Genomic DNA, 25839 nt, shown 5'->3' with positions numbered 1-25839 from the left:
AGGTCACAATAAAATCTGCAATACCATTCTGTTAAAGATAGATAATCTCTGTTTGACACTGTGCCATCATATGAACTTATAAACCAATTAGGGTTCTTCACACAATTGCCAAGAATGCCCACTTTCTAGATTTCCTCATACAAAAGGTTGGGCAAGATGGAAGAGAAACAAATTGCAGTTCTGCTTGTGGACACTAGATGGGAGTATGCTTAGTGCCAAACCAGGAAGAATCTCTATTAAACAGCACTTTTGGCAGGGATTGTCTGAGCAGGTGGGATGGCTGGGAATTTCAAGTGCTCAGGGAACCAGTTTGCAGTCCAGATTCTTTGATGCCACAGAATGTGGCCAGTGTGAGTGGAATTAAAGGGGGTTGCTGAGGACGGGAGAAGGAAACGTAGGGAGCAGGGAAACAAACAGGTTAGTGGGAACGGGCAGAAATGTCAGAAAATGAAGACAAGGGATGAATCGGGGAGGTAACAAAATGAAACTACACGTTGCTTAAGTTGAGGAGGGGCTATCTAGTATGGGGGAATTGAAATTACAGGGGGCTGGTTAAGAAACAGAGTGGATTGGCAGAATGGGATGGAGTAGGCAGTGGCCTGAAAAGCAGAAAAATGAGGAAATCGAGGTAGTACAGCAGAAGAGAGCAGGTGCCAAGGAGAACATAGGACTAGGGCAACATTCGGCATTGGGCTAGAGATTGGAAAGTGGGCAGTCCAAAGGGCACGGAGTAGCTGGGTCTAGAGCCTGACCCTTGATGAGGGAATTCTGCCAGTCGCTTCTTATGTCCCTAGCGCACTGGGACTATGGAAGGAGATCATGTTGACCAAGAAGGGAACAGGTGGCTCAACTGACTTACACTAACCAGAAAATTCTTTAACTGAAGCCTTCTAGTTTGTAAGAAACTGAGGTGGTTGCCATCTGTGACTCTAGGTGCTGACTACCCTTCCTCTCACTTCTGCACTGCTCACCAAGAAAATGGTCTTTGTGGCAAGGCAGCATGTGAAAGAAGCAAACAGAACTGCACAACTTGCAACATCTAGCCCAATATAGTGGCCCACCAGGGGTCTGATAAATCCCAGGTTGCTTGCTTCAGACTATGAAAACGGGAGGTTTGTCAAACACCTGGTAGGATGCAATACATGTCTTTGATTTGGTGGGTCCCATGGTGTGCGTACCCAAACTAAAAAGATGAGTAAAGCCCCCCCCCTCACCTTGGGAGCAGCTCTCAAATTCATGATTAGGTCAAGCCCAGCTATTGCTACACTGTGGCTCAAAATACAAGTTGTTTTGAGTATACAAATCAACTTGATAGGTAATTTGCATGAAACACTGTAAGCAGAGCCACAGAAATCCGGGCAGGAATGAGAGCCTAGTTTAAGTGTATGTGAATGCTGCACAGTCTGAGACCAAAACACAGGAAATGGAAGAACACCACAAAAGCGCAGTGCTGGTTTCTTAGTTTTATTTAGTAGTTCCTGCTGCCCAGAGCCCCCTGTGCCTGGTCCCCAGACGACAGGAGAACGCTGCTCAAGAGTGGGCACAGCTGTTCCCTTTAGACCCACTGGGTTCAGTTAAAAAAAGAAAAGAAAATACACACCTCCCACTCCCATTCTTGTATATATCTTCAGAGATATAAATAAAATAAATTAAACACACTGGGAGGGGGGTGGAGCAGCTCACAATGAGGAGAGGAAAAATGCAGGACTGAAAATTATTCATCAGACCACAGCCTGGGTTTAGGTCTTACACTGCAAACCTCAGTGCATCAAGCTCCAGGCCTCCGCCACCCCCTCTATTGCCACTTCCCCAACAGGCCCAAACCCTTGCAAGGAGAGAGACAGCAGCGCATTTAGATCAGTCTCAGAGAAACCTCCTGCTTATCCTGAGGCGACAAAAAACGTCCTTGACTTCTTCTTTCTCCATTCCTCTCTATCTGTTGCTCCTCCTCCTCTCCTCTCTCTCTCTCCCTCCCTCGGTGCTGGATAAAACATTTCCTCAGTGAAGGATAAGGAGATAAAGCGATTAAAAACAAAAATCTTATGGGAAATCATATCAGAGGATGGAACCAAATGAGTCCCAGGAAATGCAAAAGGTGCTGTCTTCTTACACCCAGCCTGACCCCAATGGGGAAGGGGCAAAGCATGGAACCTACTCCCACCCCGTCCCCGAGGTTAAAAATACAATGACAGCAAGGACAGTTAGGCTGGGCGGTGCAAGGCTTGAGGGAGGCTGGGGGTCCCTTGCTGGCAGACTGGGATGCTACTTCTCCGTCAGAGAGAGCTGGAGAATGCGCTGCAGCTCCTCGTCTTCCTCACGCCGTTGACGTTCCCGTTCCTCCTGCTCCCGCGATGACAGCTCCATGGCCAAACGCAGCTGTTCATCAAAGCTGGGATAAGGTGGAGGCAGCGCGGAAGAGTTGCCACCATTGTTGCTGAGCGCTGGGCTGCCCTCCGAAGTGGGGGCACTGTTGCCGCCTCCCGACTCCACTGTGCCCAGGGCTGGCCCGGACTGAAGGAACATGCTCTCTTGTATAGCCCTGAATGAGCAGAAGGCAGAGGGTGAGAAACAGGCATCAGTAACACAGGATGACCAGCTGTTGCTTGGCCACACTCCACAGGCCTGCTGCATCCAACCCTGCCCAAGCTGCTTTCAAACATGTGTCCCTCCCCTCACCATTCTCATCACTGCCCTAGGCCAAACTGGGCTTCCCCCATGTGAAAGCCTTCTGGGTGCCAGGAAATATAAAGGAACACATCAACCTCTGGGTCACCGCGTCCCTGTTGTGACCACTGATCCCTGCCCCAGACAGCTTTTATAAGGCTGCAACTCAAAACATATTTAGCAACATTTAACAGAAGAATGCAGAAGCAGGAATTTGTGTCAGTGTGCTTTCATTGACATACAAATGCACAGCCTCCTAATCAAAGATTGAACTTAGAGCCTGGAGGGCTGGAACAGCTGGAGCATATGCATTAGCATCATCAATGTTTCACCACTGTGGCAATTTCTCTGCTGGGCAGCAGCTCAGAAGCTCTCAGAGAAAAGGGAGGCGATTTCTTCCTATGGTGAAGAAAGTCCTCGCAGACTGCAGAGGTCACAAGGTGACCACATGACCAAGAGGTTTTCCCTTTGTTCACAAATTGTTGCACACCACACAGTTTTATTCAGTTCTGCACTGAGATAATAAGCTCGTAGAATCTCCCTCACTGCAAAATACAGGTGAAGCTACAGAAGGGGCTTCCACCACCCCTGGATCATTGTGGATGCAGTTGCACTTCTCTCAAACAGCAGTATTTTACTGCTGAGGGTTACTGCTGGGGGAATTACAGAAGGATAGGCACATTAATCTGTTGCAGCAAAAACAACTGTCTTGCGGCAAAGGTTAACAATAGCATAACAATATTTTGGTTAAACAATACTTTGTGTCATATGCTTTCATGGGCCAGAGCTCACATTGTCATGTGAGCATGAAATGGTCACCAAAATGGTGAGATATATATATGCACACCATAAGTATAGGGAGGAACATTTTTCCACAAACTGAGGCCAAAGGGCCAAATAAAGCAAGAAATAGCAGCAGGTATGTCACAGGACTATGCAGAGCATAAACAATCCAATCAAATGAATACAAAATATGTTTAGAGTGGATGTGGTTCACTCCCAGCAAGCATCCACTAGTAATGACCTGGCATAGCACGGTGACTAATGTCAACCAACTCTCAAAGATGGGCCATTATTTTCTCCAGACAGCTAGCTACTCCCAGTCTTCATTGAGTCCAAGTTCCACATGATTAAATTTATGGGTGAATTGCAACTCAGCGCCTTCGCTTGGGGGCCTCCCCTTCAAAACAAACTGTGGCATCTTTAACAGGCCTTTTACAGGACTACCAGACCAAAATGCTCCCCCTCTGGTATCTGCGACCTTTTACAGGTCTGGTTTGTGTCCTTTTAGTCTCTTGCACAGCAACTGACCTGACTGGCTTATGGAAGGACATTGTTGGCAGATGATGGCATATATTACATTAGAAACTGTCCAAGTGAATGATGGTATGGCTGATATTAGTTGGTTCCATTATAATGTTTTTCAAATAGATAGGGCACAGAGTTACAGTAATGTGCTTCCTTGGGGACAAAATGAATTCGCAACATGGACAGTTCAGATTAAATACTTTGTTGCTGAAGGTCCCATTGGCCTAAATTATTGCTTCTTGAGAACACAGATGCAAAAATACCTTCACTCATGATGACATCCACATTTTAAGCTGTCTGCATTGTACATGGTACTGTGTTGCTATCCTATGCCAAAAATGCCTCACTGTATATCTGTCAACCTTTTCCATTTTGTTGGTATAATTCTTGAATTGTCATGGGAGGTGGGGCAGCTTGCTTTTCACTCTGATAAGATTATCGTTTCTTACTTTTATTAAACACTTCTTGAAGAATTGCACAACTGCAAAAACCCAGACAGGAATGTTACACTGGAATGTGAAATATCGCAAGGCCTCCCAAAGTCCATCAGCCCAACTTGGCACAGTATGCAATTGCATTTAAGAGAGCCTCTTTCCCACATGCAGCAAACAGGCTCATCTGATATACAATCAAGCTGCACATTAGACAGGCACTAATGAGAAAAACAAGAGCAGAATCTACAATACAGGCCAAATGTGCGTTTTGGATTTGTTTTCTTTTCAATCAGCACTTGTTTTTCCCTATCTCATCCTAACTGTAAACCCCCTACTTTTACAACAGAGACTTTGTATGAACTGAGATGAACTAGTGGACTGCAGTGCCCTTTTTCTTCTGGAGCCAGTGAGTCTGGTGAATTGTGTGAGTGTGTCTGACAGCATGAGTAGTTTGACAACATAGGCACATGCCCAGAAGGATCTGGCACTGAAAGGAATTGGGGCCAAATCCTATTCCATTTTCCAATGCTGGTGCAGCCGTGCCAACTGGGCATGTGCTGAATCCTATAGTAGGGGGGCAGTCACAGAGGCCTCCTCCAGGTAAGGGAATGTTTGTTCCTTTTCCTCAGGGCTGCACTGTGACTGCACTGGCATTGGAAAGTTGGATAGGATTGGGCCCTTAGTTGCTTGTCCAGATCACAGCAGCAACGAAGGCCCAGTTGATGCTGTATCAATGGGGCAGGTTGGGGATCTGAAATCCAACCAAGCAGAATGTGTGCTCATTTTCAACAAGAATTGTCCAACAGTGGGGCTACCCGGGGGGGGGGGGGTATCACAAGGAATTCAGCAGCTATGTCATAACAAGCCTCTTTAAGATAAGAGAAAGCAGCGTCTAATGAGCCTGAGTGGTGTGCTAAGAAAGAAAATGAGGGGCAAAAGTACCTAAAAATGTACCTAAATCATAAGTGGGACCACAATGGAAGTATGCTCCCAGCTTTTTGGTCAGATTTACATTCTCCTCTCCTTGATTATACTCTGTAGAAACAGGTTCTGCTGGTTTGCAGCTAGAGTTGGCTATACACAGTGCAGACTGGCTAGTGTCTCTGATGTTACCAAGAAATCTCTCCCTAGAGCAGTTTTTCAAGTTTAGAAGGACTGGCAGTTTTTTTGCCCCATAAAAATGAGACCAAATAACTTTTAAATGCAAAAGCAAATAGGGGTGCATTGAGCAATTTTAAAAGGCAGATTGTTCACCTGAAGCATGGGGGGGGGGGAGAGGCAGGGAAAAAATGAAGACAAATCAGCATTAGAATGGGAAGAAAGTACATCTACATGGGAGGAAGCCAGGCTCATCCTACAGGAGATAAACCTCTACTGGGCTGGGTTTTGAGAAATCTCTTTTTGCACCCCCAGAGAAGTGAAAGAGTTCTATTAATACCTAACTGTCTCCTTAGGCCCTGCATGGTCACCGCACCTAGCAAAAGTAAGCATTCAGTCTACAAACTCATGAGCCTGGTAGCAAGTGGGATGGGACTGACTTTCTATTTCCACTGCCTCTATCAATACTCACAGAGCCTGGGAGGACCTCATACCTAAGCCCATGCTTTCTCAGAGAGTGCTCCACTGTGAAGTATTGTGACTGCTACGTAAAGGCCACAGCATCTTTGAGTGGGGTAAGGATCGTAAGGTGTGGCCAGAGGAAAGCTTCTGTGCTCTTGATCAGTGTGGAGGTGCACAACCAGAAGTACAGGAAATGTCCCAGCAAAGCAGGTTCCTCTTCCATGGGACACTCCTGTGATCACCACAGGAGACAAATTATGCACATGACGTGGCCTCTGCTGGATCCCATCAGCTGGGATGACGACAACAAGATAAACCACCACATGACAGGACTGCTTTAATCAGAAACCTTACCCTTAGAACAGCATCCCAAGTATTAGCTGCTGGCTTGTGCCCTTCAAATTAGAGAAGGTATTTATAAAGTTATACCTATATACCAAGCTAAAATAAATATCTGCACAAAGAATAAGCCATTTAGTTATTTGATTTTTCTCTGTAAACCGCTTTGTGAACGTTCAGTTGAAAAGCGGTATATAAATACTGTTAATTAAATTAATTAAATTAAATTTTTCAACCTGTATCAAGTATGCAAACATATATAATTGGTTATGCATCTGCCAGCCACAGAGAAGGCAAAGAGCTATGCAGGGCATAAATATTCTGCCCCCTACCTCCAGGAAATCTGACTGAGCCTTCCCCCTGAGGTTTTCAGCAGGTACACACTTCCCAGCCTAACAGAACGACTTTCATGCCTTTGTTCTGGGACTCACACCAATGGACTGCAAGATCCGTCAGCATAAGCCCTGGACAGGAATGGACTACCTGTTAGGCACTGAGATTCTCAAGGTGTTCAAATACATGGCCAGTATACTACATCCTTCACTTACCTAAGATAGTCAAAGTTGTGTGTAATCTGTGGGAAGGCAGTATTGTGATTAGGTGCAGAATGAACCTTCCTCTGAAACTCCAATCCTACTCTTCCCCCATCCCCCGCCGATGCAGCAGAGCCAAAATGGCTACTACTGCATCATGTGGGGGGAGGGGAAGTTGCAGAGGTTTCCTCTGGGTAAGCCTCCACAGTGTGGGGTGGGGGTCTACTCAGGCCTACACTAGCTAAGCAGTGGAGCTGTGTGAACTTGCACTGTGGGATCAGGTCTGGGAAGGGGGTTAGGACCTAACCGAACCCACCTCTTCCTAGACTCATCCCCCACCCCCCTTGTCAACCCGTTCTGCCCACCCTCAACTCATTCTGCCCTGGCAGGAGACAACCTGCACCCACTTTCACCAGCCTCTTTCACCATCTTTGTGCTGCTCCAGAGTGGCCTTCCCACAGGTATTCTGGCAGCAGGTGGCTTTGTGCACTACCAGAGTGCCTTTTACAGCAGCCAGAGCCAGCATGCCAGTGATGGCCGGCCCAGGTAGGATTGGACTGTCAGTTTTTGTTTTTAAAAACCAAGCTGTGAAGACCTGCTTGGAAATGTGTGCATGCTGCCTGGTGATATCTTAAGAGCCAGAAGAACAAGATTTGGGGGGGGGGTAGTAGGATGGGGGAAGGCTTCATAGGATAGAGGAAGGCTTTGCTTCTCCCCATGATGAAATAACAAATAGTGAAAACAAAGACATAGATGCACATTTCCCTTAAGTTGCATAATTGAACAGTAATGGAATCTGCCATGCGGCCTACTTGCTGCCAAATACCCACCGTTCCAGCTGTAGTTCCTCATCATAGGATGGGGGATTGGATCCTGGTCGCGTGTTGGTCAGAGCTTCCCATATGGTGACCTAGTGTAAGAGGAAAGAATAAGGATGCTTAAACTGGGAAACAGAGATGGAAGCGGTACGGTCCTATACCTGATTATTAGGACTTGGGCCTGGGATAATGCATTCACCTCCAAGGCCAAGCTATGGACACACTGGATGAAAAGTCATAATCTCTTGGCCTCAGATACTTCCTCACTTGAACAATGCAAATATATTACAACCAAGAAATGTGTGAGTATTAATAAGATCAAGAGTTGCAAAGTTGCACAATGTCCATAAATGATAGCCAAGAAAAAACACCACTGACAGGGCCAATCACTGGGGCTGGCATCACTGGGCAGCTGCTTAGGGAGTCAGGGCCCTCAGAACGGCTGATATGATCTCAGACCAGCTCTGTGCCCATGTGGTAGTGGTTGGTGGGGCAACTCTCCCAGGAACAAAAGAGCCCATGGAGGTGGGCATCCTGATAATCCCCTGAAACCCAAAGCTGACCCTTCCACTGAGCACCTGAGTGTTGGTTTGCTAGCTAGCCCATTCCAACTCTTGCTGATATCCATACCATCTTCTCAGGACCAGACATATGGACTCAAACCCCCTCTCCAACACAGGTCACTTGAAGCCCTCCCAATTACCTGGTCTGTCTCTGTGCCAGCATCCAAGAGGCTCTGCTGAATAGCAAACTGCAGTAAGTCGTCATCCTCGTCCCTCATGGGCTCTGTACGGCCTGCGCCCAGCATTGTATAGCCCTGGGGCACCTCAAATACTGATGGGTCCACCTCACAGGGGAAAGGGTACACTGGTATCAAGGAGGAAGATATAACAGTGGTCAGCATACTGGTCAGGGACTGGGAAACCACATTTCCATAGTGTCCTGTGTCAGAAAACACTCATCCCTTCATCTCAGCCTCATTTTCCCCCATTTTTAAAAGGGGTTCTTAAAAATTTTACTATTTCACATTTCCTTAAGATAAGAAGAGCATGGCATGGACTTCCCCAGGTCTGCTTAAATACAAATAGTGATAAGGTAGCAGACATCACCTTCCTCCGGCAGTGGGATGGGAAGGCGAGAGGTCCCTAGAAGCATGGTTTAAGAGCCTAAATAAAAAAAGCTTTAAACATATCAGAAATTGTTTCTACTGGTTCCCTTCACCACCAACCCATCGAAGCTGACAGGCATGAAGACATCATAATATGATGATTGGGCATGTCTGGGCAAATCCAATCTCCAACTCTAAAGCCACCCTCTACAAAATTTGGGCAGCTAGAGAAAAGACAGCTTGATGGAAGTTCATGCTTCCACAGGGAGAGCCAAGGTTCAATACCAACCAGTTTTTTTCAATTAATATGGTTGTTCCTAAAATTTGTGGGTTGGTTGGGAAAATGGAAAGGAGGAGGGGAGGATGTATCCCCTCCAGCAATTATTTGCACCTTCACAGCAGGTAGAATCACACTTCTGCCACTTTCATGCCTCCTTCCTACCATCTCCTCTCCAGAAAGGCAAGCTAGCCTGGCTGCCATTGCACCACAAAGTCTTTAATTTACCCAGCTGCAAAAGCTGCCTCCTCCTCCCTAGTCTTTTTCCTCCTCAACGGATTAGTAAAGCCTTTGGGAGTCTCAAACCCACACTTGGGAAGGCCTCCTTCAGTCCCTGGGCCTACCTTTGGTGTTGTTGGCTGCTTCGGCTCCAGCGCTCGGCTCCTCGGGGCTCTCGGGGGTGTGGGTAGGGGTACAGATCCGCACAGAGCTGAGTGGCTCATCGCAGCCACACAGATTACTAAAAGTGATCCGGGCATTCAGGACATGAAAGAGGGGGATCTCTGTGGAGGACAAGGGAATACACAGAAAAAGGAAGCTGATGGAGGCTGGCAAGCTTCCCTTTCAAGCCTCTCACTGTTCTCTCACGTGGCTTTTCTAGGCCCTCTTCCCTGACCCCACAACAAAGGCAAACAGTACCCCACCCTGCCACTTCCATCTGCCTCTCCTGATCTGCATCACGGCAATCCCTCTGCCTCTCTGCAAGGGCTACCATTCTCTTGCTTCCCACTTTCAGCCCCCCCCCCCCGCTTTACATTTCTCACCAATTTTGACAGGGAAGCCAGGCGGCAACTTGAGGGTGATGAAGTCTCGCAGCTTGGCAAAGTGAGCGTTGCTGATAGCCATCAGATCAATGATGGGCGTCACCTGCTCCACCAGGGAGAGGGGATGATCCTCACATAGCCACAGAGTGGCCTTGAACCTGGTAAATGAGGAGCATGTCAATTCCCCAAAATCCTGTTCACCTCCTTCCCTCCACCCCTTAGCCAGCAACACGCACATGGTGAATATCCGCAGGGCCGTACTCTCATATTCCCCACCCCATCTCTTCCCTCTTTCTGGGAAGCCTCTGCCCTACATAAAGAGCATTACTTCTAAGAGCCACATGTCAAAGAGTACAATCCAATCTCTTCTTCCATTTCTGTCACCCCATCCTTGCTACCTTCCTCCCACTCCATACCTCCTCACCTCTGCACCTTACTGGACATCTCAATAGGGCGGCCAATATTGCGGGTCTCCAAGTTGAAGTTGGGGTCAAAGTATTCCTCGGGGGTAATAGCTGTGGGGTTGGTGGGACTGGCGGACTGCAGCACAGGGGCCTGCAAAAGTGGAGAGGAAGGTCCACTTTATACGAGGGATTCTGGCACTAAACCCCAGTGCCTATTATCTGCAAGCATGCAGACATATACATGCCATTCCTTTTCCTTGCTCTGCCTTCCCACTACATCCCATTGTTACTCCCCTCATATATCCTAGACTCATTTGCATAGCTAGACCCGCTTCCCCTCTCCCCAGGTATTGAAGGGATCTGAACTGGTCACTCACCCCATTCTGGGCAGCATGCTGCTGGGCAATGCCCAGGAAGGACTGGAATGGAGTCTTGGAACCTACGAAGAGAAGAGACAACATCCAAGGAATAAGTCCAGTGCTTCTTTTCCAAAGAAATTCTTCTGTAAACATCACTACTAATACCATGCCTGCCCCAACTGCTAGCTGGTCTCTCCTCTCTTAGACTCCATCGGCAGGCAACCACACTTCAGTACAGAACAGAGGCCCTTCCATGTTGGTTTGCCTTGCCCAACTGCCAGCTGGTACCACTCCTCCCATGGAACCCCATCAGCAGCCAGCCACACTACAGGAGGGAGAACAGGCCCCCTCAGCTCATCTGCTTTGATCCATTTGTATTTGATATTTTTTTCACCAGCTGCCTTTTCTGTTGGGAAAAGACAGGCAGGAAATAATTAATAAATAATAGCTGCAGAGAATGGAAACATTTGGCAACTCTCCTCACCATTGCAGCACTGTGATGAGAGAGGCCTCATGCGCCCAAGTAGTCTCCATGTGACTATTCAAGACCCTGCTTTGCCTTTGCACAGACTCTGGCCACCCTAAATGGACTGTTCCCCTGAATTCCCTCCCCCCCAGGCTAGATGGGAAGTCAAAAAAGTCCTCACCTGTCCCTCCCCAGTCCTTGCCTTTCTGTCATATTGGCAGGTAAGAGCACAGAAGGTTTCTCTGGTTTCTGGACAGGAGTTCAGACAGTAGGGATAAAGACTGGATAGCCCTAATGAAACTCCCCCCAAGCTGGTACTAACTGGCAGGTGAGAAGTATGTGGCAATTGTCCGGGCAAAGAGAAGCAGTTCATACCTATTGGGTTACATATGGTACATCTGAGGCTTAGGGAGCAATCCTAACCCCTTATGTCAGTGCTTTCCAGTACTGGCATAGCAGTGCCAATGGGATATGTGCTGCCTCCTGCAGTTGGGTGTCACTCATGGAGGTCTCCTCAAAGTAAAGGAAGGTTTGTTCCCTTACCTCACAGTTGCATTGCCCTTATGTCAGTGCTGGAAAACACTGACATAAGGGGTTAGGATTGCGTCCTCGGTTGTCTTCCTGCACCACTTAAGACTGGGTGGAAAGCAAGGTTCTCTGTAAAAATTACATGGACTGCAAGGAGCCCTAATGGAGCTGCACAGGGCAACTATGGAGTCCCTGGCGATGACATCATCGCTGAGCTCTGGAGCACCATGAAGGAAGCTATGCAGGGCTCCAATTCTAGCTGCATAGCCATGTGGCCACACAGCTTATAGCAGTGGCTCCCAAACTGGTGGGTTGTGACCCACCACCCAGAGAAGCACTTGTCCCTGCCCCTTTAAGGGGCGGGGGGCAGGCCACAACACAATCCCCAGGACCTTGCTGCTGCCAGGTATGGAAGGGTTTTGTTTTTTTTTTTACTTACCATCAGCCAGCACTAGAGTCCAGGGAGCCCTCCGCAGGGCTCCTCCCACCTCCAAACATCTAAAAAAAAGAAAAAAATTGGTACTTCTAGTTTCATGACAGAAACCGGAAGTGCCCATTTTTTTCCACGTCTGGAGGCACAGGGAGCCCTGCAGAGGGGTCCCAGACCACTCAGGACTCCAAGTGCTGGCTGTCGGTAAGTAAAAAAACCCTCCCATCCCTGGTAGCAGTGCATTCCTGGAGATCGTGTTGCTGTCATAGCCCCTCCCCTGCACTCTCTTACAGTGCCCTTGTAAGAGTTTGGCAAGCACTACCTTAGAGGGAACACTGGTAGAAAGGGGTAGTTATTTCTCAAAATAATAGCACATTCTTACATTTAAAAGCTGTTCCAATTCCCTAGGAAATTATCTCCTTCACCTGGGAAATCACACTGAGGGTCCTGTCATCCAAAGTCAGACAGCGGCAATGATCAAATAGTGAGAACATTAAGGTGAGTGGAACTCTATGGGACTTGAGTTAACAGCGAGTTATAAAAGAAGCATCAGCTACATTTTACCTTTGTTGCGTGTTTTGTCCTGGTCTGATAGGTGCTCTGTACGGGTTTTGGTGACAAGCTCTACATTGCTGGCACTGTATACCTGGAGAAGCACAAAAGTCATTGATATTGCATGATCCCACACAACACAAGCCCTGCTTCCTGGAAGCAGTGGTCAAACCTTGCTGGGTAGAAGCCTGGTATCCATGCTGAGTATCTGTGCACCCAAAGAACACGGGTGGAAACAGAAAAGAGTAGTACCTTGGCTTCATAGCCACTGATGGTTTCCATTTTCTCCGAGCGCCAGCCCCAGATGCCAGATTTATTCCTGCAGAAAGGAAGACCCTAAGTCAGGCATGATAGAAGCCCAGTTCAGACATGATGCTGCCTCTTCCTCCTCCAGTCTAAAGACTCCAGTTTCTTCAAATTTCACATTCATATGAACCTTGAGAACCCTACCCTGTCCTACGCTGTCCATTTAGACTACAGAGCAGAAAACAGAGGCCTATGGGCCAAAACTCATCCCCACAGAAGAGACACCTAGCCCTCAAACCAGAGATGTAGCACATGTAACAGGGCTGCAGTCCATTTCAGGAGTGGGGATTGAGGCCTCAATCCACCTTTCCTCTGCAAAGCTAGTTGTACTCCCACTGGGTGCCCATGAGTTTCCAGAGCCTTGCCTTCCCCATCTCATCTTCCCCAGCTCACCGCTCAAAGGCAATGTTCTTGGTGTCAAGGTGGGTGGAGACGATGGGCGAAGTGAGACGGCTGGCCACATGCTCCTCAGAAGGCTGCATGGCAGCCAGCATCAGTTCAGGCTCGTGCAAGGCTAGCGACAAGGTTTCAGTGTACACAACCTGCTTATCATGGTCAACCTCCATCACCACAGCATTCTCGTCTGGTTCGCAGGTGAAGGAGAGGGGGAGAGAAAAGCAAAACAAAAAGATCAGTTAGCACCATAGCCTCAAACTCCATCAAAGACACCCTGATTTTCCCAGGAAAGGGATTTGCTGACCTTCGCCTTTAAAAATGTAGCTGCGCCGGCCCCGCTGCCAGGTCATGTGTTCAAAGCCCAATAAGGTAGTGTCAACTCGCAAATTTTCGCCACGCTTCCATACTCGGTACACATCACTTGGGCACATCTTGGAAACCAGGGGCACTGATGGGGAGAGAGAGAAAGAGAGAAAGCAGAGGGACAGGGATGATTATTCAGTAATGACTTATTTGCCACAGGTGTGCCTCACCCTTCTTTCAACAAGACATTTTATCTTCTCTGGGATAAGCAAAGGTGAGACAAAGTGATGGATACAAGTACATGCAATGAGAGGCACTCCTTTCCTGATCTGACTGGGATTCTCCTATTTCATCAGTGTCACTTTCAGCTTCTGGTGTGCTGCTGGGATGCCATGAATCACACACACAACTAAGCAGACTTGATCCCTTGATGAAGCCACTACAGTGATTGCAGAGAAAGAAGAAGGGATCCCCCCCCCCAAATATAGGCCAAGTTTACATGCTGTGCTCCTGATGTGCAACTAGCAACCAATGGGTCAAATCTGGTTTGAGGAGTGCTGAGTATTCTGCCCTTAAAGGAGATCTGCTTGCCCAAGCCAAACCCCTCCCATCCTCGACACCTCACCTGCTCTCCTCTGTTTCTCTCTCCTCACCTGTTCTAACTTTTGTGAGATTCTCCATTCCTAGAAGGTAGAATTCCAAGCATGGACTTACCCCAACTGGTAAACTCCCATTTCATCTCCACATAGAAATCTGGAGCCTGATCAGATGGAAAACCAGAGTGAAACATATAAGTACAAATAAGAACAGGGGTAGTAGCGGAAAATCTCTATTCTTAAGGGGGAGGATGTGTTTTGTCCTAGTGGGATGTGACCATAACATTGATAAAGTCTGTATTTTGCCAGTGAGAGTTCAGTACTAAATAAGATTTAGTTACTACAGTACTTTAGTAGAAAACCCAGGAGATTTTTCAAGCACCCCATAGGAAACAGGGTTTAAAAAACAAGCTGATGATTCTGAAATTCACAGTAAGCGACTTCTGTCATCCTGACAACATGCTTTTCAAGCAAATCATCCTCAAGTCCCTTCCCTTTGCAAGAGAATAGGGGAATAATTATTTTTTTCCCTGCTGTAAATACACATTGGAAGAACTTTTGGAGCAAAACAGGAATAGTAAAATAGCATTAAATTTTGACTTTTGTACTCTATGTGTGAGCACACACTGTACAGAGATAAGGGAGATAATGCTGAACCTCTCTGCTAGAGAAGAATTTAGAGTGCTCATTTTGAACTGAGCAGAAGATAGGAACGTAGGAAGCTGCCTCATCCCAAGTCAGAGTGTTGGTCTACCTAGCTCAGTTTTGTCTACATTGACTAGCAGTAGCTCTCTGGCATTTCCAACGGGGGTCTTTTTCAGCCCTACCTGGAAATGCTAGAGATTAAACCCTGAGACCTTTTGCATACAAGGCATGCATTCTACCATTGAGCCATGGTCTCACAGCCACTTTAAAAACTGCAAATGCTACCAGAGTTTTAGGAAGGAGAGAGGGATATTCCAATCAGATCCTAGAAGAGACACCACTGGCAAAGTCTCTCTTTCTCCTCCCCTCCTCAAGCTCTGGCAAGGTTTCTAACAAGAGTTCAAGATAGGCATCTTTATGATAAAATACTGGCATGGTATTACTGGTAATACTGGTAGAAAACACTCGGGTTGAAGTCAGCTGGAAGATTATGACAGTACATACCCTGCGAAGCTTGTTAAGCAATTCTGGGATGCCAGCTAGGCGTTGCGTGGCACGCTGGTAATCACGATACTGGAGCACCAGTTGTACCATCTCTGGGTCCCCTGTACTCACGGCCTCCTGCAGGACTAAAGTGCAGGGACAGAGTCACAGAGAAAACATCAGTCTCCAGCTCTTTGGACCCACTCCCTGTGCCCGTCATTCCCCTGCCTCTACATCCAGATGAATTTCTCCTCTACCCCAACCAGCAGGAGCAGAGACAGCCTATTGATCTGCCAAAAGGGCATGTCTGACTGCCAAGGGCACAGGTGTTGTGCTAGTTAATGCTCAGTTCCCAGTGAAATGCCTTTCCATGCCGGAAAGATCAGGACAGGCATTCCAGAAAAAAACCGTAGAGAAGAAGACAGCATATAGCTCCATCTCTGAAGCAGATTATTTATTTAAAGGGAATAATTACATACTGGATCAGCCTGGATTCCTGTTGCACACTCCCCATAACCACAACCCCAATTTCTCAGATCCCTCCTTTCTCAATAGCTGTCTGCCCCTAACCAATGTTCATGACAATCCCTTCCAGTTTGTTATTCTCACCATTACAGGGTATAAAGAACTGCCTTATTCTGCATCAGATCATTCTTGAGTCCAGTATTTACAGGTAGACACTCCCCAAGGTGTCAAGTAGAGGTCTTGCATAGCTGTGTGACCAGATACCCTCTGAAGCTAGGGACTGATCCTGGCACCTTCTATAGGCAATGCATGCACTCTAATCACTGAGCATCCGTACCTGTCCAGCCATGCACATTCTCCTGGCCCACACTGGCATTGTGTCGCAGCAGCACTCGGGCAGACTCCAAGTTTCCCAGGGACACGGCCAGCTCCAAGGGTGTCCGGCCACGTGGATCCAGCATCTCGAGGTCATGCTGTAAGGGAACCACAAAACGGTTGATCTAGAGCAGTGATGGTGAACCTTTTGGGCTCGGCGTGTCAAAAATTTGGATAATTCCTAACTTGACTCTGTTGGCGTGTCACCCTTCTCCAAACAAAAGACAAATAATTCTTTACATATTCATTTATTTAAAAAAAATACAGTCCAATCATGTGTATGGCTATGTATTTATATTAAAAGATCAAATAATTACAAAAATGAAATAAGAGTAAAACAAAGTCAGTTGTCTGGTGTTGGTGGATGCTAGTATGTCACCCAAAATGTCATGGCCTGTCACCTTTGACACACGTGTCATAGGTTCACCATCACTGATCTAGAGGGAGATCCCTAGAGGGAGAGCCCTAGAGGGACTCCCCGGGAGTGACAGAGATAGGAATTAATTTTAACTGGGGCTCAGTCCTAGATCTATTTTTTGTACTAGGACTCAGACCTGAGAACTGGAATATTAATGTCTTTCCACCGATGTTAAAGATGACCACACACCCAGTACTTTTCCCAGATACTTGTGTTTCTATTTTGTAAGTTTCTAAAACAGAATTCAGATAGCCTAGAGACTAATCCCACCTAAGAGATCATATCATATTCACCTGCTAGGAAAAAAGAAGAGCCACATTGCTTAATCTAATATGCACTGATACTGACACCAGATTAAAAAATCTATATGGTTATTGGGTCCTGAAATTTAGACAGCTTCCTAAAATTTAGGCCAGTGGTTCCCGACCTTTAGAAGCCTGTGGAAGCCTGTGGACCTCTGAGGCAAAAATTGGAATTGTTGTGGACCACACGCAACCCTCCAACCCCAGCTCACAAAAAATACAATTTGGTAGTCCATGGGGGAGGACGCTTGGCAAGACATTGGGCATGTCAGCTGCAGGTCATCCATTCTCCACCCTCTCTAGTGGTCCATGGGGGAGGGCTTGCTCAGCAAGACTCTGGAAGTGCTGGCTGCGGTCAGTCTGTTTTCTGCCTTCTCTGGTAGCGTGAGGAAAAGTGTCTCCTGAGCAAGTGCTCCCCCATGGATTACCAGAGAGAACAGACCACCCACAGCCCCAGCTGGCACTTCAGTGCTGGCTGTGGTTGGTCCATCTCTGCCCTCTCTGGTGGTCCCTGGAGAGTGCTCGCTCAGCAAGATGCTGGAAGTGATCGAAGGCAATCTTTCTTGTTTCCTCCCCTCCCCCCAGAACTCACAGACAACTTCTCAGGGTCTCATGGACCATCTGTGGTCCACAGACCATAGGTCGGGAACCACTGATTTAGGGAGATGAAAATACTGACCCTGCAATGGAAATGCTGTGTCCTTCCAGGATTTTGCCATTCACAGTCATATCTTATCAATATATAACGGGAGGAGCCAGCACTAGCCTTGCCATCCTGCAACACTATCTGGTTTGTTTTTAATTGTAGGAAATGTGCACTCAAGTGCTGTGTAGTAGATGAGTGCATGGCCCATGAATTAAAAGAAAATTTTTTTAATCAGCAGAGCAAGTTTTAAAGAGATGAATAATTAAAATGGATGATGGGAGGGACCTGCAGCACTCAAGAATGGTATCACAAGCAGCTTCTCAATGCTGAGGGAAATGCAACAGTTGTAACTAATGGGCTAGGTCAGCGCTTCTCAGCATTTGTCCTTTGCCATATCACTTCACATGGTCCACCTATTCAAAGTACCACTGGATGAAACTGGCAATGACATCATTGCCAGATACTTCTGGGTTGGGAGGCCAGATGCAACACGACAAACACCAGTAAGAGGCTCAGGGTGGAAGGAAGGGCTTCTGCAAGCATGGAAAAGCATTCTTTGGAGCCTCCAACCACTGTTGTGTTGCATTCCTGGTCTCACCGCAGGCAGTAGGTGTCCAGAGGTCCTGTGAGTACCACCAAACACCACCTCAAACACTACCTCAGATACCACTGGTGGCACCTGTAACTCTGATTGAGAAACACCTGGCTAGGTGATTCACTAATAATGGCACTGTCTGCTAGGGAGATGCCTGGCTGGTTCAACCATAGTTCAGCACATAGCTCCACAGTCTGGAACAGCCCACAGTGTCTCATATCCTACAGTAGATGTAACTTGTATCCTACAATTTTTTCTATTCATGAAAGTTAGCTATCTACAAGAGCTTCTCTGAGTATAGGCAAACTGCTCTACTATTCACCACAGAGTTACCAGAACCCCAACCTCCTCAAGACTCAGGATTTGTGGCATGAATTCCAGGCAGGTAAGAAGTCCCCTACTGCTTTGTACACATTAAATTCTAAACAGGAAACAGCTGTATACTTTAGGATGGGCATCCTGTTACCCAACCTTGTCACACCATATCCCTATTTCTTGAGATGCTACCAGATCTTTTCTATGCACCATAAAGTGGAGATGTGCTTTGAGATTAGCTGTAATGCTAATCTTGGTGAAGTACGCCAGCATCTTGCAAAGTCTGATAACAAGACAGGGGTATGCAGGGATGGCTGGTGCCACAAAACCCACCCACCCTGCCAAATCACTCTCTTCCCTGGGTTCCATCCACCCAAAACTCCTCTTACTTGATCCACCCTAATTCTACCCTCAAAAGCCCCTCCTGACAGCCATGAAAGTTAAGCAGAACTTCCATGTTCAGAGCCGCAATGCTTCTTCTAAACTTTTATATTCCATTCTGGGGGTGTCCAAAATAGCTAGCATCATTTATATAACACATAAACACAACACCCCCCCCCCAAAAAAACAAAGCAATTATTTAAGTAACAATTGAAAAAAAAAGAAGACATCTAGATCAGGGGTGTCAAACATAAGGCCCAGGGGCCGGATGCGGCCTGCAGAAGCTTTTTATCCGGCCCTCAGGCTCTCCACTGCTGAGGTGTTACTGCTGAAAGGGCAGCCCCCACGAAAATTGGGCTCTCCCATATCTTGAAATATGATAAAGATTTGCATGTTTTCTCTTCTGTCATTTGTAGTTAATGAATTCCTAAGTGAGAAAAAGTGATTTTTGTTATGAGTTGTTTAATGACATCACTTCCTGCCTAACGACATCGCTTCCAGCCCTCGGCAGGCATCATGAATGCCATTCAGCCCTCAGTATGAAACGAGTTTGACACCGCTGATCTAGATAGTCCAGAGAGAGAACAATCCACAGAAATCAAAAATCTTGTCAAGATAAGAGTGTTTAATTGGCGACAGACCACGGCCAAAGAGGGGCTCAAACAAACTTTCTGTGGTAGGGAATTCCATGTGCTGGGTGCCACTACTGAGAAGGCCTTCACACAATCACCAGCAATCTTCCTTAGTAAATGGCAGACTATGTAAGAGCGAATATCAGATGCTAGTAAAAACAGTAGGAGAACACTGTCATCCTCACAAACCTGAAACAAGGCAGAGGTAGAAGTACAGTCTGAGCCCAAACACCAACTCATCATTTCCCTTTGCAAAAATTACAACCCCCAACTCAACGTTGCTGCAATGCCATGGTATGCAGTTCTTCTACTTCTCCGCCTAGATTTCCCATCATTGCAGAAATAAAAGGAAAATAAATTCAAGCAGCCTCACAAAACCATGCAGCACACATTACTTCTTCATGAAACACATAACCACCTTATGGAATTCTCTGCCACAACCTATGGCAGAAGCCACTAGTTTTAAGTAGACAAATGCCTGAAGGAGAGTTCCAGCAACAGCCTGACAGCTGAGCTAAATCAAGCTTCCATTTTCAGAGGCAGTATATCTCTGAACACCAATGACAGAAACAAACAACAGAGGGCCATCACCCCACTGCCATACCCTTGTGCCTTCAAAGGCATCTTCTGGTCAGTCCATGACTCCCTCAAACTCCTTTCCTTCAGAAAACCTCGCTAAATCCATTCCTCCAGATGCCCCAAACTAATCTTCTCTGCCCTCCTCTAAAGAAAGGAAAGGGGGGGGAACCCTTTTGCTCAATCTCCACCCGCTCTTTCTCTGCTAGTCTTTTTAAACAGACACCAACTAATTCCCATTTCTCTCCATTCAGATGAGTTGCCAAGAGGAGCTTCAGTTTTCTCCCATGTAGGCAGTCTGACCCTAACATCCCTGTTTACCTGGGTCCACCTACAGGAGAAGGAACAAAAGTGCAAAATTTAAATGAGCAGCAACTCTCTAAACAGCAGGCACCCACCTGTGCCCCAACAGTCACCATGCCCTGCCATTCACACCTTCTCGTGCACTGAGTCTGGTGCCAGCCTGGAGACTTAAGTCATTTCAGTGAAAAATAAATAAATAGATCATGCAAGGTGTGTGCATCTGCAGCAGTGATCTTTAAAGCTGCTTTTTGCCCTTTTCCAAAATGTCAGATATCGGTGCACCGCGTACACTGAATAAGATGCTGCCACCCCTGGGGTAGAAAAGGCTAGGACTCAGTGCCAAAAGATGCTATGAACTATATCATGGCTGATGTTCCTCCAGAATCAATTAGGTCTGAGAATCCTTGGCTGGTTTCATGCGCCCAGTTGTGGGTGGGTGAGGGATGCTGCAAGGCAGATGAGGAAAGAATGTTGGATTGTGGGATTCCAAGCAGATGACCTCAAAGGAGGAATGCTCTTTTCTTTGGCTTCTGCTACCAAGGAGTGGGGTTGGGGATTCCCAGCCCAATTACCCCCCCCCCCCCATCTGTAGGACTGTTCTCCAGGCACTGGCTGGGTTGGTTGGGTAGAGTTGAAGGAGGAGGAGCAGGAGCTGAGGTGGCACAGAAGAAGGAATGGAGATGAGGCATAGGGTGAGATGGGGGGGCATGATGGAGCCCTAGCAGTTGGGGGCAAGGAATATGCAGTGGTCAGATGTTCCCATGCCAATGTGCTGGAGTGTTTGGGGGCAGGGGAGAATGCAACCCCCCCAGCCATGGGGTTCAACAGGATGCAGGCGCCTGGGAGCCCAATCCTATGCGCAGAAGTAAGTCCCATTACAGTCAATGGGGCTTACTCCCAGGCAAGTGTGGCCCCCCAGAACTAGCGTGCCAGTCTCTGGCCCCCCTCCAGCGGCCGAGGGCTGGGACCGTCCCCAAAGGCTCCCCCCTTCCCCCGGGCGGCACATCTCCAGCTCCGGCTGTGGGCCGGGCCGGGCCGGGCCGGGGGGCTCCGCGTACCTGTCCCTTGCGCAGCTCGCTGTCCAGCGCCTGGTGCCGGTTGTGCCAGACGAGCAGGTGCAGAGGGAAGGCGTCTGCGATGCGGGCCATCCCGTCACCATGTCCCCGCGTCTCTGCGCCTCCGATCCCTCCCTGCCCGAGGCCTTTCCGGGCGGCGGCGGCGGCAGGGCCGGCGACGGCTTCCCTCCCTTCGGCTCTGCGCCAGGCCCCGCTGCGACGGTGGCGGCGGCGGCGCTCCCGGGAGGAGACTCGCCAGCCAGGCAGGCAGGCAGGCAGAGGGAGGGGCGCGCGCGCGGCCTGCCCGGGTTCGCCTGGGCTCCCGGGCCGCCCGACACAGAGCCGGAGAGGGGCGGGCCTGCAGCGGGGCGCAGGGAGGAGACAGCGGCGGGGCGCGGAAGCCTGGCCGGCCCAGCCCCGGCCCCTCTCCGGCCTGCAGCTCAGCGCCAGCCGGGGGCCGGATGGGCAACACCCCTCGCGTCAGTCACCCTCGCCGCCCGCAGGGAGGGAGGGAGGCGACTGGCAGCCCGCAGGGCCTGGCGTGGAACCCCCCGCTTGGCATCGAGGAAGGTGGGCTGCCTTCGGCCTCCCCCGCTTTTCCAGCAGCGCTGCACGGGCAGGGTCGGGGCTCCTGGCGTCAGGCAGAAGCCTGGGGTGCCATTTAATCCTGCTGGGCTTGCCTGGGAGTTTGCGAAGCAAGGAAAGGAAAGGGTGCCTATGAACATGTGCAGAGCGCCTTTTCCTCACCACTGAGTAGCCCCATCAAAGGCGTTTCTGGAGCCCCAGCACCCCTTATTATTGGGGGTGGCACAACATGCAGGGTAGTCACCTCTGGGTTCTTCCTGGAGGAGGAAGAGGCACCAGCGGCTTTGCACCCTTGTTCCTTCCCATGTAGAGGCTCCCCTTGGTTTAGAGGTAGGCTACCTCAGTTTGCCAGATGCAGGGGAGGGCACCAGGACGCAGGTTGTGTCTTATTGTCTTGTGTGTTCCCTGAAGCATTTGGTGGGCCACTGTGAGATACAGGAAGCTGAACTAGATGAGCCTGTGGCCTGATCCAGTGGGACTCTTCTTATATTCTTATGGGGCGCACATAGCCACCAACGCCAGAGAGAACCCAGTAGTGATGTCACAATGTCATGTGACATCATGACATCACTGCCCCAGGCGCCAGGGCGTCTCGTTATGCCTCTGCATATTATAGAAATGACAAATTCCATCTTAGCTCCTTTGCTGCTTTTTACTTCTAGTTGCCAATTCCTAATTGTGTCCTTCAAAGCAACTTTAAGGCGGGGAAAGCTAGGCATGTTTTCTCAAAAGTCCTACTTTGTTCAATGGGGCTACTTTGTTCCAGGCATGTGCTGTTGGATTGTAATTTAAGCCCTCAAGTAATGGGTCCCCTTCCAGACCTCCTTGTGCAAGCCAGCCCAGGTCTCCTCTCCACAGGAACTGCTCTTTGCCTGGCTGATGTGTTTCTTGGTTGACAAGACAAGGAAGTTGGTACCCACTTAAGAAGTAGTTTCCTTTAGGGAGAGGCATTTGGTAAACAAGAGGCCTTCCCATGAGCAGACTTAGAAAAATGTAGCAGAGGAAGTGAAGAGGTAGCACCTCAAAACCACAAGGAGGGAATTCATGAAGGGAAGGCTGCCTCCCTTGATCATTGCGCTGGTCAGGAGCACTATTACTACCTTTGTGATTTGCAAAAGATGCTCTTTGGCTAACAAACGCCCTCTCCTGCTATAGACCCCAAATCAGACTCCTAAGGGGGGGGGGAAAGCCTGTTCTTTCCATTTTTGTCCAGGAGGATTCCTAAGGTTTTAATAGCCACATGACAGGGAGAAATTCAAGTGAAGGTTTTCCTACCATTGCTACCTTTAGGCTGTCAAAAGCTACAGAAGTTTAATTTCTGCCCAGCAGTGCAACTATTGAAGATGTACCCCTGCCAGGAAAGGAAAAAAAGTGGTAACTCCTCTCATCCTCTGGGTATCTACTGTGTCACCAAGATCAACCTTGAAAAAAAACTTTCCCATTCACTCTTTTTAGCTCCAGCCCAGTTTGTTTTGCCAAGTTCATCTACGCAGACTGCTGTGTATGTTTAAAAAAAAGAAGTTTTGTGGCACTTAAGGACTGATTTATTATGACATCACCTTTTGTGGACTAGAGTTTTTTTCTCTCCATTAGATTCATGGTGTGTTATCCTCAGTTCAATCATATAAAAATATATATTTTCAGAGAGAGGGGAAGAGTTATAGAAAAATAAAAAAAATGGTACACTGTGAGAGTCAAAAGCCATGAATTTCAAGAGGAAGCAGTTCTGTGACTGTTTTGTGCAAGGCCTACATGTATACAAGATAAGAACAGTTTGATCCCTTTGCACAGCAGTAGTCCCTACAATAACACTTCCTTATGAGGAAAGGCTACAGCGTTTGGGCCTCTTCAGCCTAGAAAAGAGACGCCTGAGGGGGGACATGATTGAGACATACAAAATTATCCAGGGGATGGACAGAGTGGATAGGGAGATGCTCTTTACACTCTCACATAATACCAGAACCAGGGGACATCCACTAAAATTGAGTGTTGGGCGGGTTAGGACAGACAAAAGAAAATATTTCTTTACTCAGCGTGTGGTCGGTCTGTGGAACTCCTTGCCACAGGATGTGGTGATGGCGTCTAGCCTAGACGCCTTTAAAAGGGGATTGGACAAGTTTCTGGAGGAAAAATCCATTACAGGGTACAAGCCATGATGTGTATGCGCAACCTCCTGATTTTAGAAATGGGTTATGTCAGAATGCCAGATGCAAGGGGGGGCACCAGGATGAGGTCTCTTGTTATCTGGTGTGCTCCCTGGGGCATTTGGTGGGCCGCTGTGAGATACAGGAAGCTGGACTAGATGGGCCTATGGCCTGATCCAGTGGGGCTGTTCTTATGTTCTTAACACTATCCCAATAACCATGCTAATTGAAAACCTAAAGTGTGTGTGTGTGGGGGGAGAAATCCCAATGAAATAGATTGGAATTCCAATCTATTCCAAATGGAATAGAACCAGATTTGCTGATAAATTCTCATTCAGCAGCTTCACAGTCGCCTTTTGAAGTTTTGTTGTTGATGGATGGTGATTCTGAGGTTAGCAATAGAGTGTGTTCTGGAAGGCTGAAATATTCTCCCATCAGTTTCTGAATGTTGATTTTTTTTGTGTCAGATTTGTGATCCTTTATTCTCTTGCATAGAGACTGACTAGTTTGCCCTTTGTAGCCAACAACACATTCTTGCTGTCACATCATGGCATATGTTATGCTGGAGAATGAGCAGGTGATAAGCCAGTGATATTTGTAGGACCAGTATAGTCTAAACCAGTGATTCAGAAACTGTGGGTCGCAACCCAATTTTTGGTGGGTCTTGAAACTGACAAACTAATAGCCAACAAGGCAAATGAGCCCTATGGTAAAGTGAGATTTTATAAAAGTCTCATAAAGCTAGGTGGGTCCTGATAGACTGTTTTAAAAAGTGGGTCCAGGTGCTAAAAAGCTTGGGAACCACTAAGCAGATGAGATGGGTACATCTTATATCACAAACGGCAACTGTTTAGGCATCTGAACTCACCTGACCTGATCAGAGAGTAAGTAGGGTTGCCCAAGGGGTTACAAAACATTCAACAAAAGCAGACAATGATATTACTGAACCTTTGTTTCTTAAGGTCAAGCCCAAGGGGTGGGGTGTGTGTGTTCCAGATTGACTGTCCTTATGGTGGCAGTAGGAGTCAGTACTAAAACAATGTAGTGATTTTGGCTCTGGCATAGGGGAAAGGAGGGAAGCACCAACTTCAGGGTTCTTCACTCTCCTTCTGATATCACTATATTTGCATGCAGCTGTAAGGGACCAGATATTACTTCCCTAGTTATGTTATCATAACCTTCCCTGTCTCTTCCCTTTAGCAGTCTGCTGTAGTGTATACTGCCTTCAAAGTCTCTGTTCTCTTTGAGGGGAGAAATACTGCCTCTGGCATTGGAAGCAGTGGATGAGGACATTGTTTCTCAGGCAGCATCTGCTATGAAAAGATAAAACACTGTCTGCACAGGCTCTCTTCAAGACATACTCTGAGAGTGTTGAGTTGATGGTAGCCCCTCCTCCCCACACAACCAATCTTTTATCTCAATGGAGAGAGATGGTGTAGTTTTTTCCTCACCAAACTAATTCAATTGATTTGTCTACATTGTAATGCATATTTCTAGTATGTGTGTATATATTGTACACAAACACATAAGTACGCTCCTCCCCACAAACACATTTGTTCCTAGCACAGACTCCAACATGGACCACCCTACATCTCTTTGTGGAAAGGATGAGAGAGAAGGCACTGAAGGGCCCGTCAGTCAGTGGCAAAACATATATTCTATGAGTATTAAGTTGGGTGCTGGGTCTGAACTCCAGTTAAAGAGTCTACCATAGCAGGACTGGAAAAGGCTCCTGCCTGTAATCTTGGAGAGCTGGTACCAGTCTGAAGAGACA

At 47.7% G+C, this 25839-nt stretch overlaps 1 protein-coding gene across 1 annotated transcript; it reads right to left on the bottom strand.

The window, feature by feature from the left end:
* Window positions 1–1451: 1451 nt before the first annotated feature.
* ANKRD13D (ankyrin repeat domain 13D) lies at window positions 1452–21739 on the bottom strand. The gene is made up of 15 exons (XM_066611468.1): window positions 21340–21739; window positions 16076–16211; window positions 15295–15419; window positions 14264–14309; window positions 13551–13694; window positions 13244–13433; window positions 12797–12863; window positions 12557–12638; window positions 10587–10648; window positions 10230–10360; window positions 9806–9963; window positions 9386–9544; window positions 8360–8523; window positions 7669–7748; window positions 1452–2539 (listed from the first exon to the last, which is right to left on the bottom strand). The coding sequence occupies exons 1-15, from the start codon at window positions 21427–21429 to the stop codon at window positions 2263–2265; spliced, it is 1911 nt and encodes a 636-aa protein (XP_066467565.1). The 5' UTR covers window positions 21430–21739; the 3' UTR covers window positions 1452–2262.
* Between the last annotated feature and the right edge of the window lie 4100 nt (window positions 21740–25839).

Source organism: Tiliqua scincoides, chromosome 1 (assembly GCF_035046505.1).
Source record: "Tiliqua scincoides isolate rTilSci1 chromosome 1, rTilSci1.hap2, whole genome shotgun sequence".
NCBI classification, from domain to species: domain Eukaryota; kingdom Metazoa; phylum Chordata; class Lepidosauria; order Squamata; family Scincidae; genus Tiliqua; species Tiliqua scincoides.
This window is presented reverse-complemented; position numbering and strand designations above follow the sequence as displayed.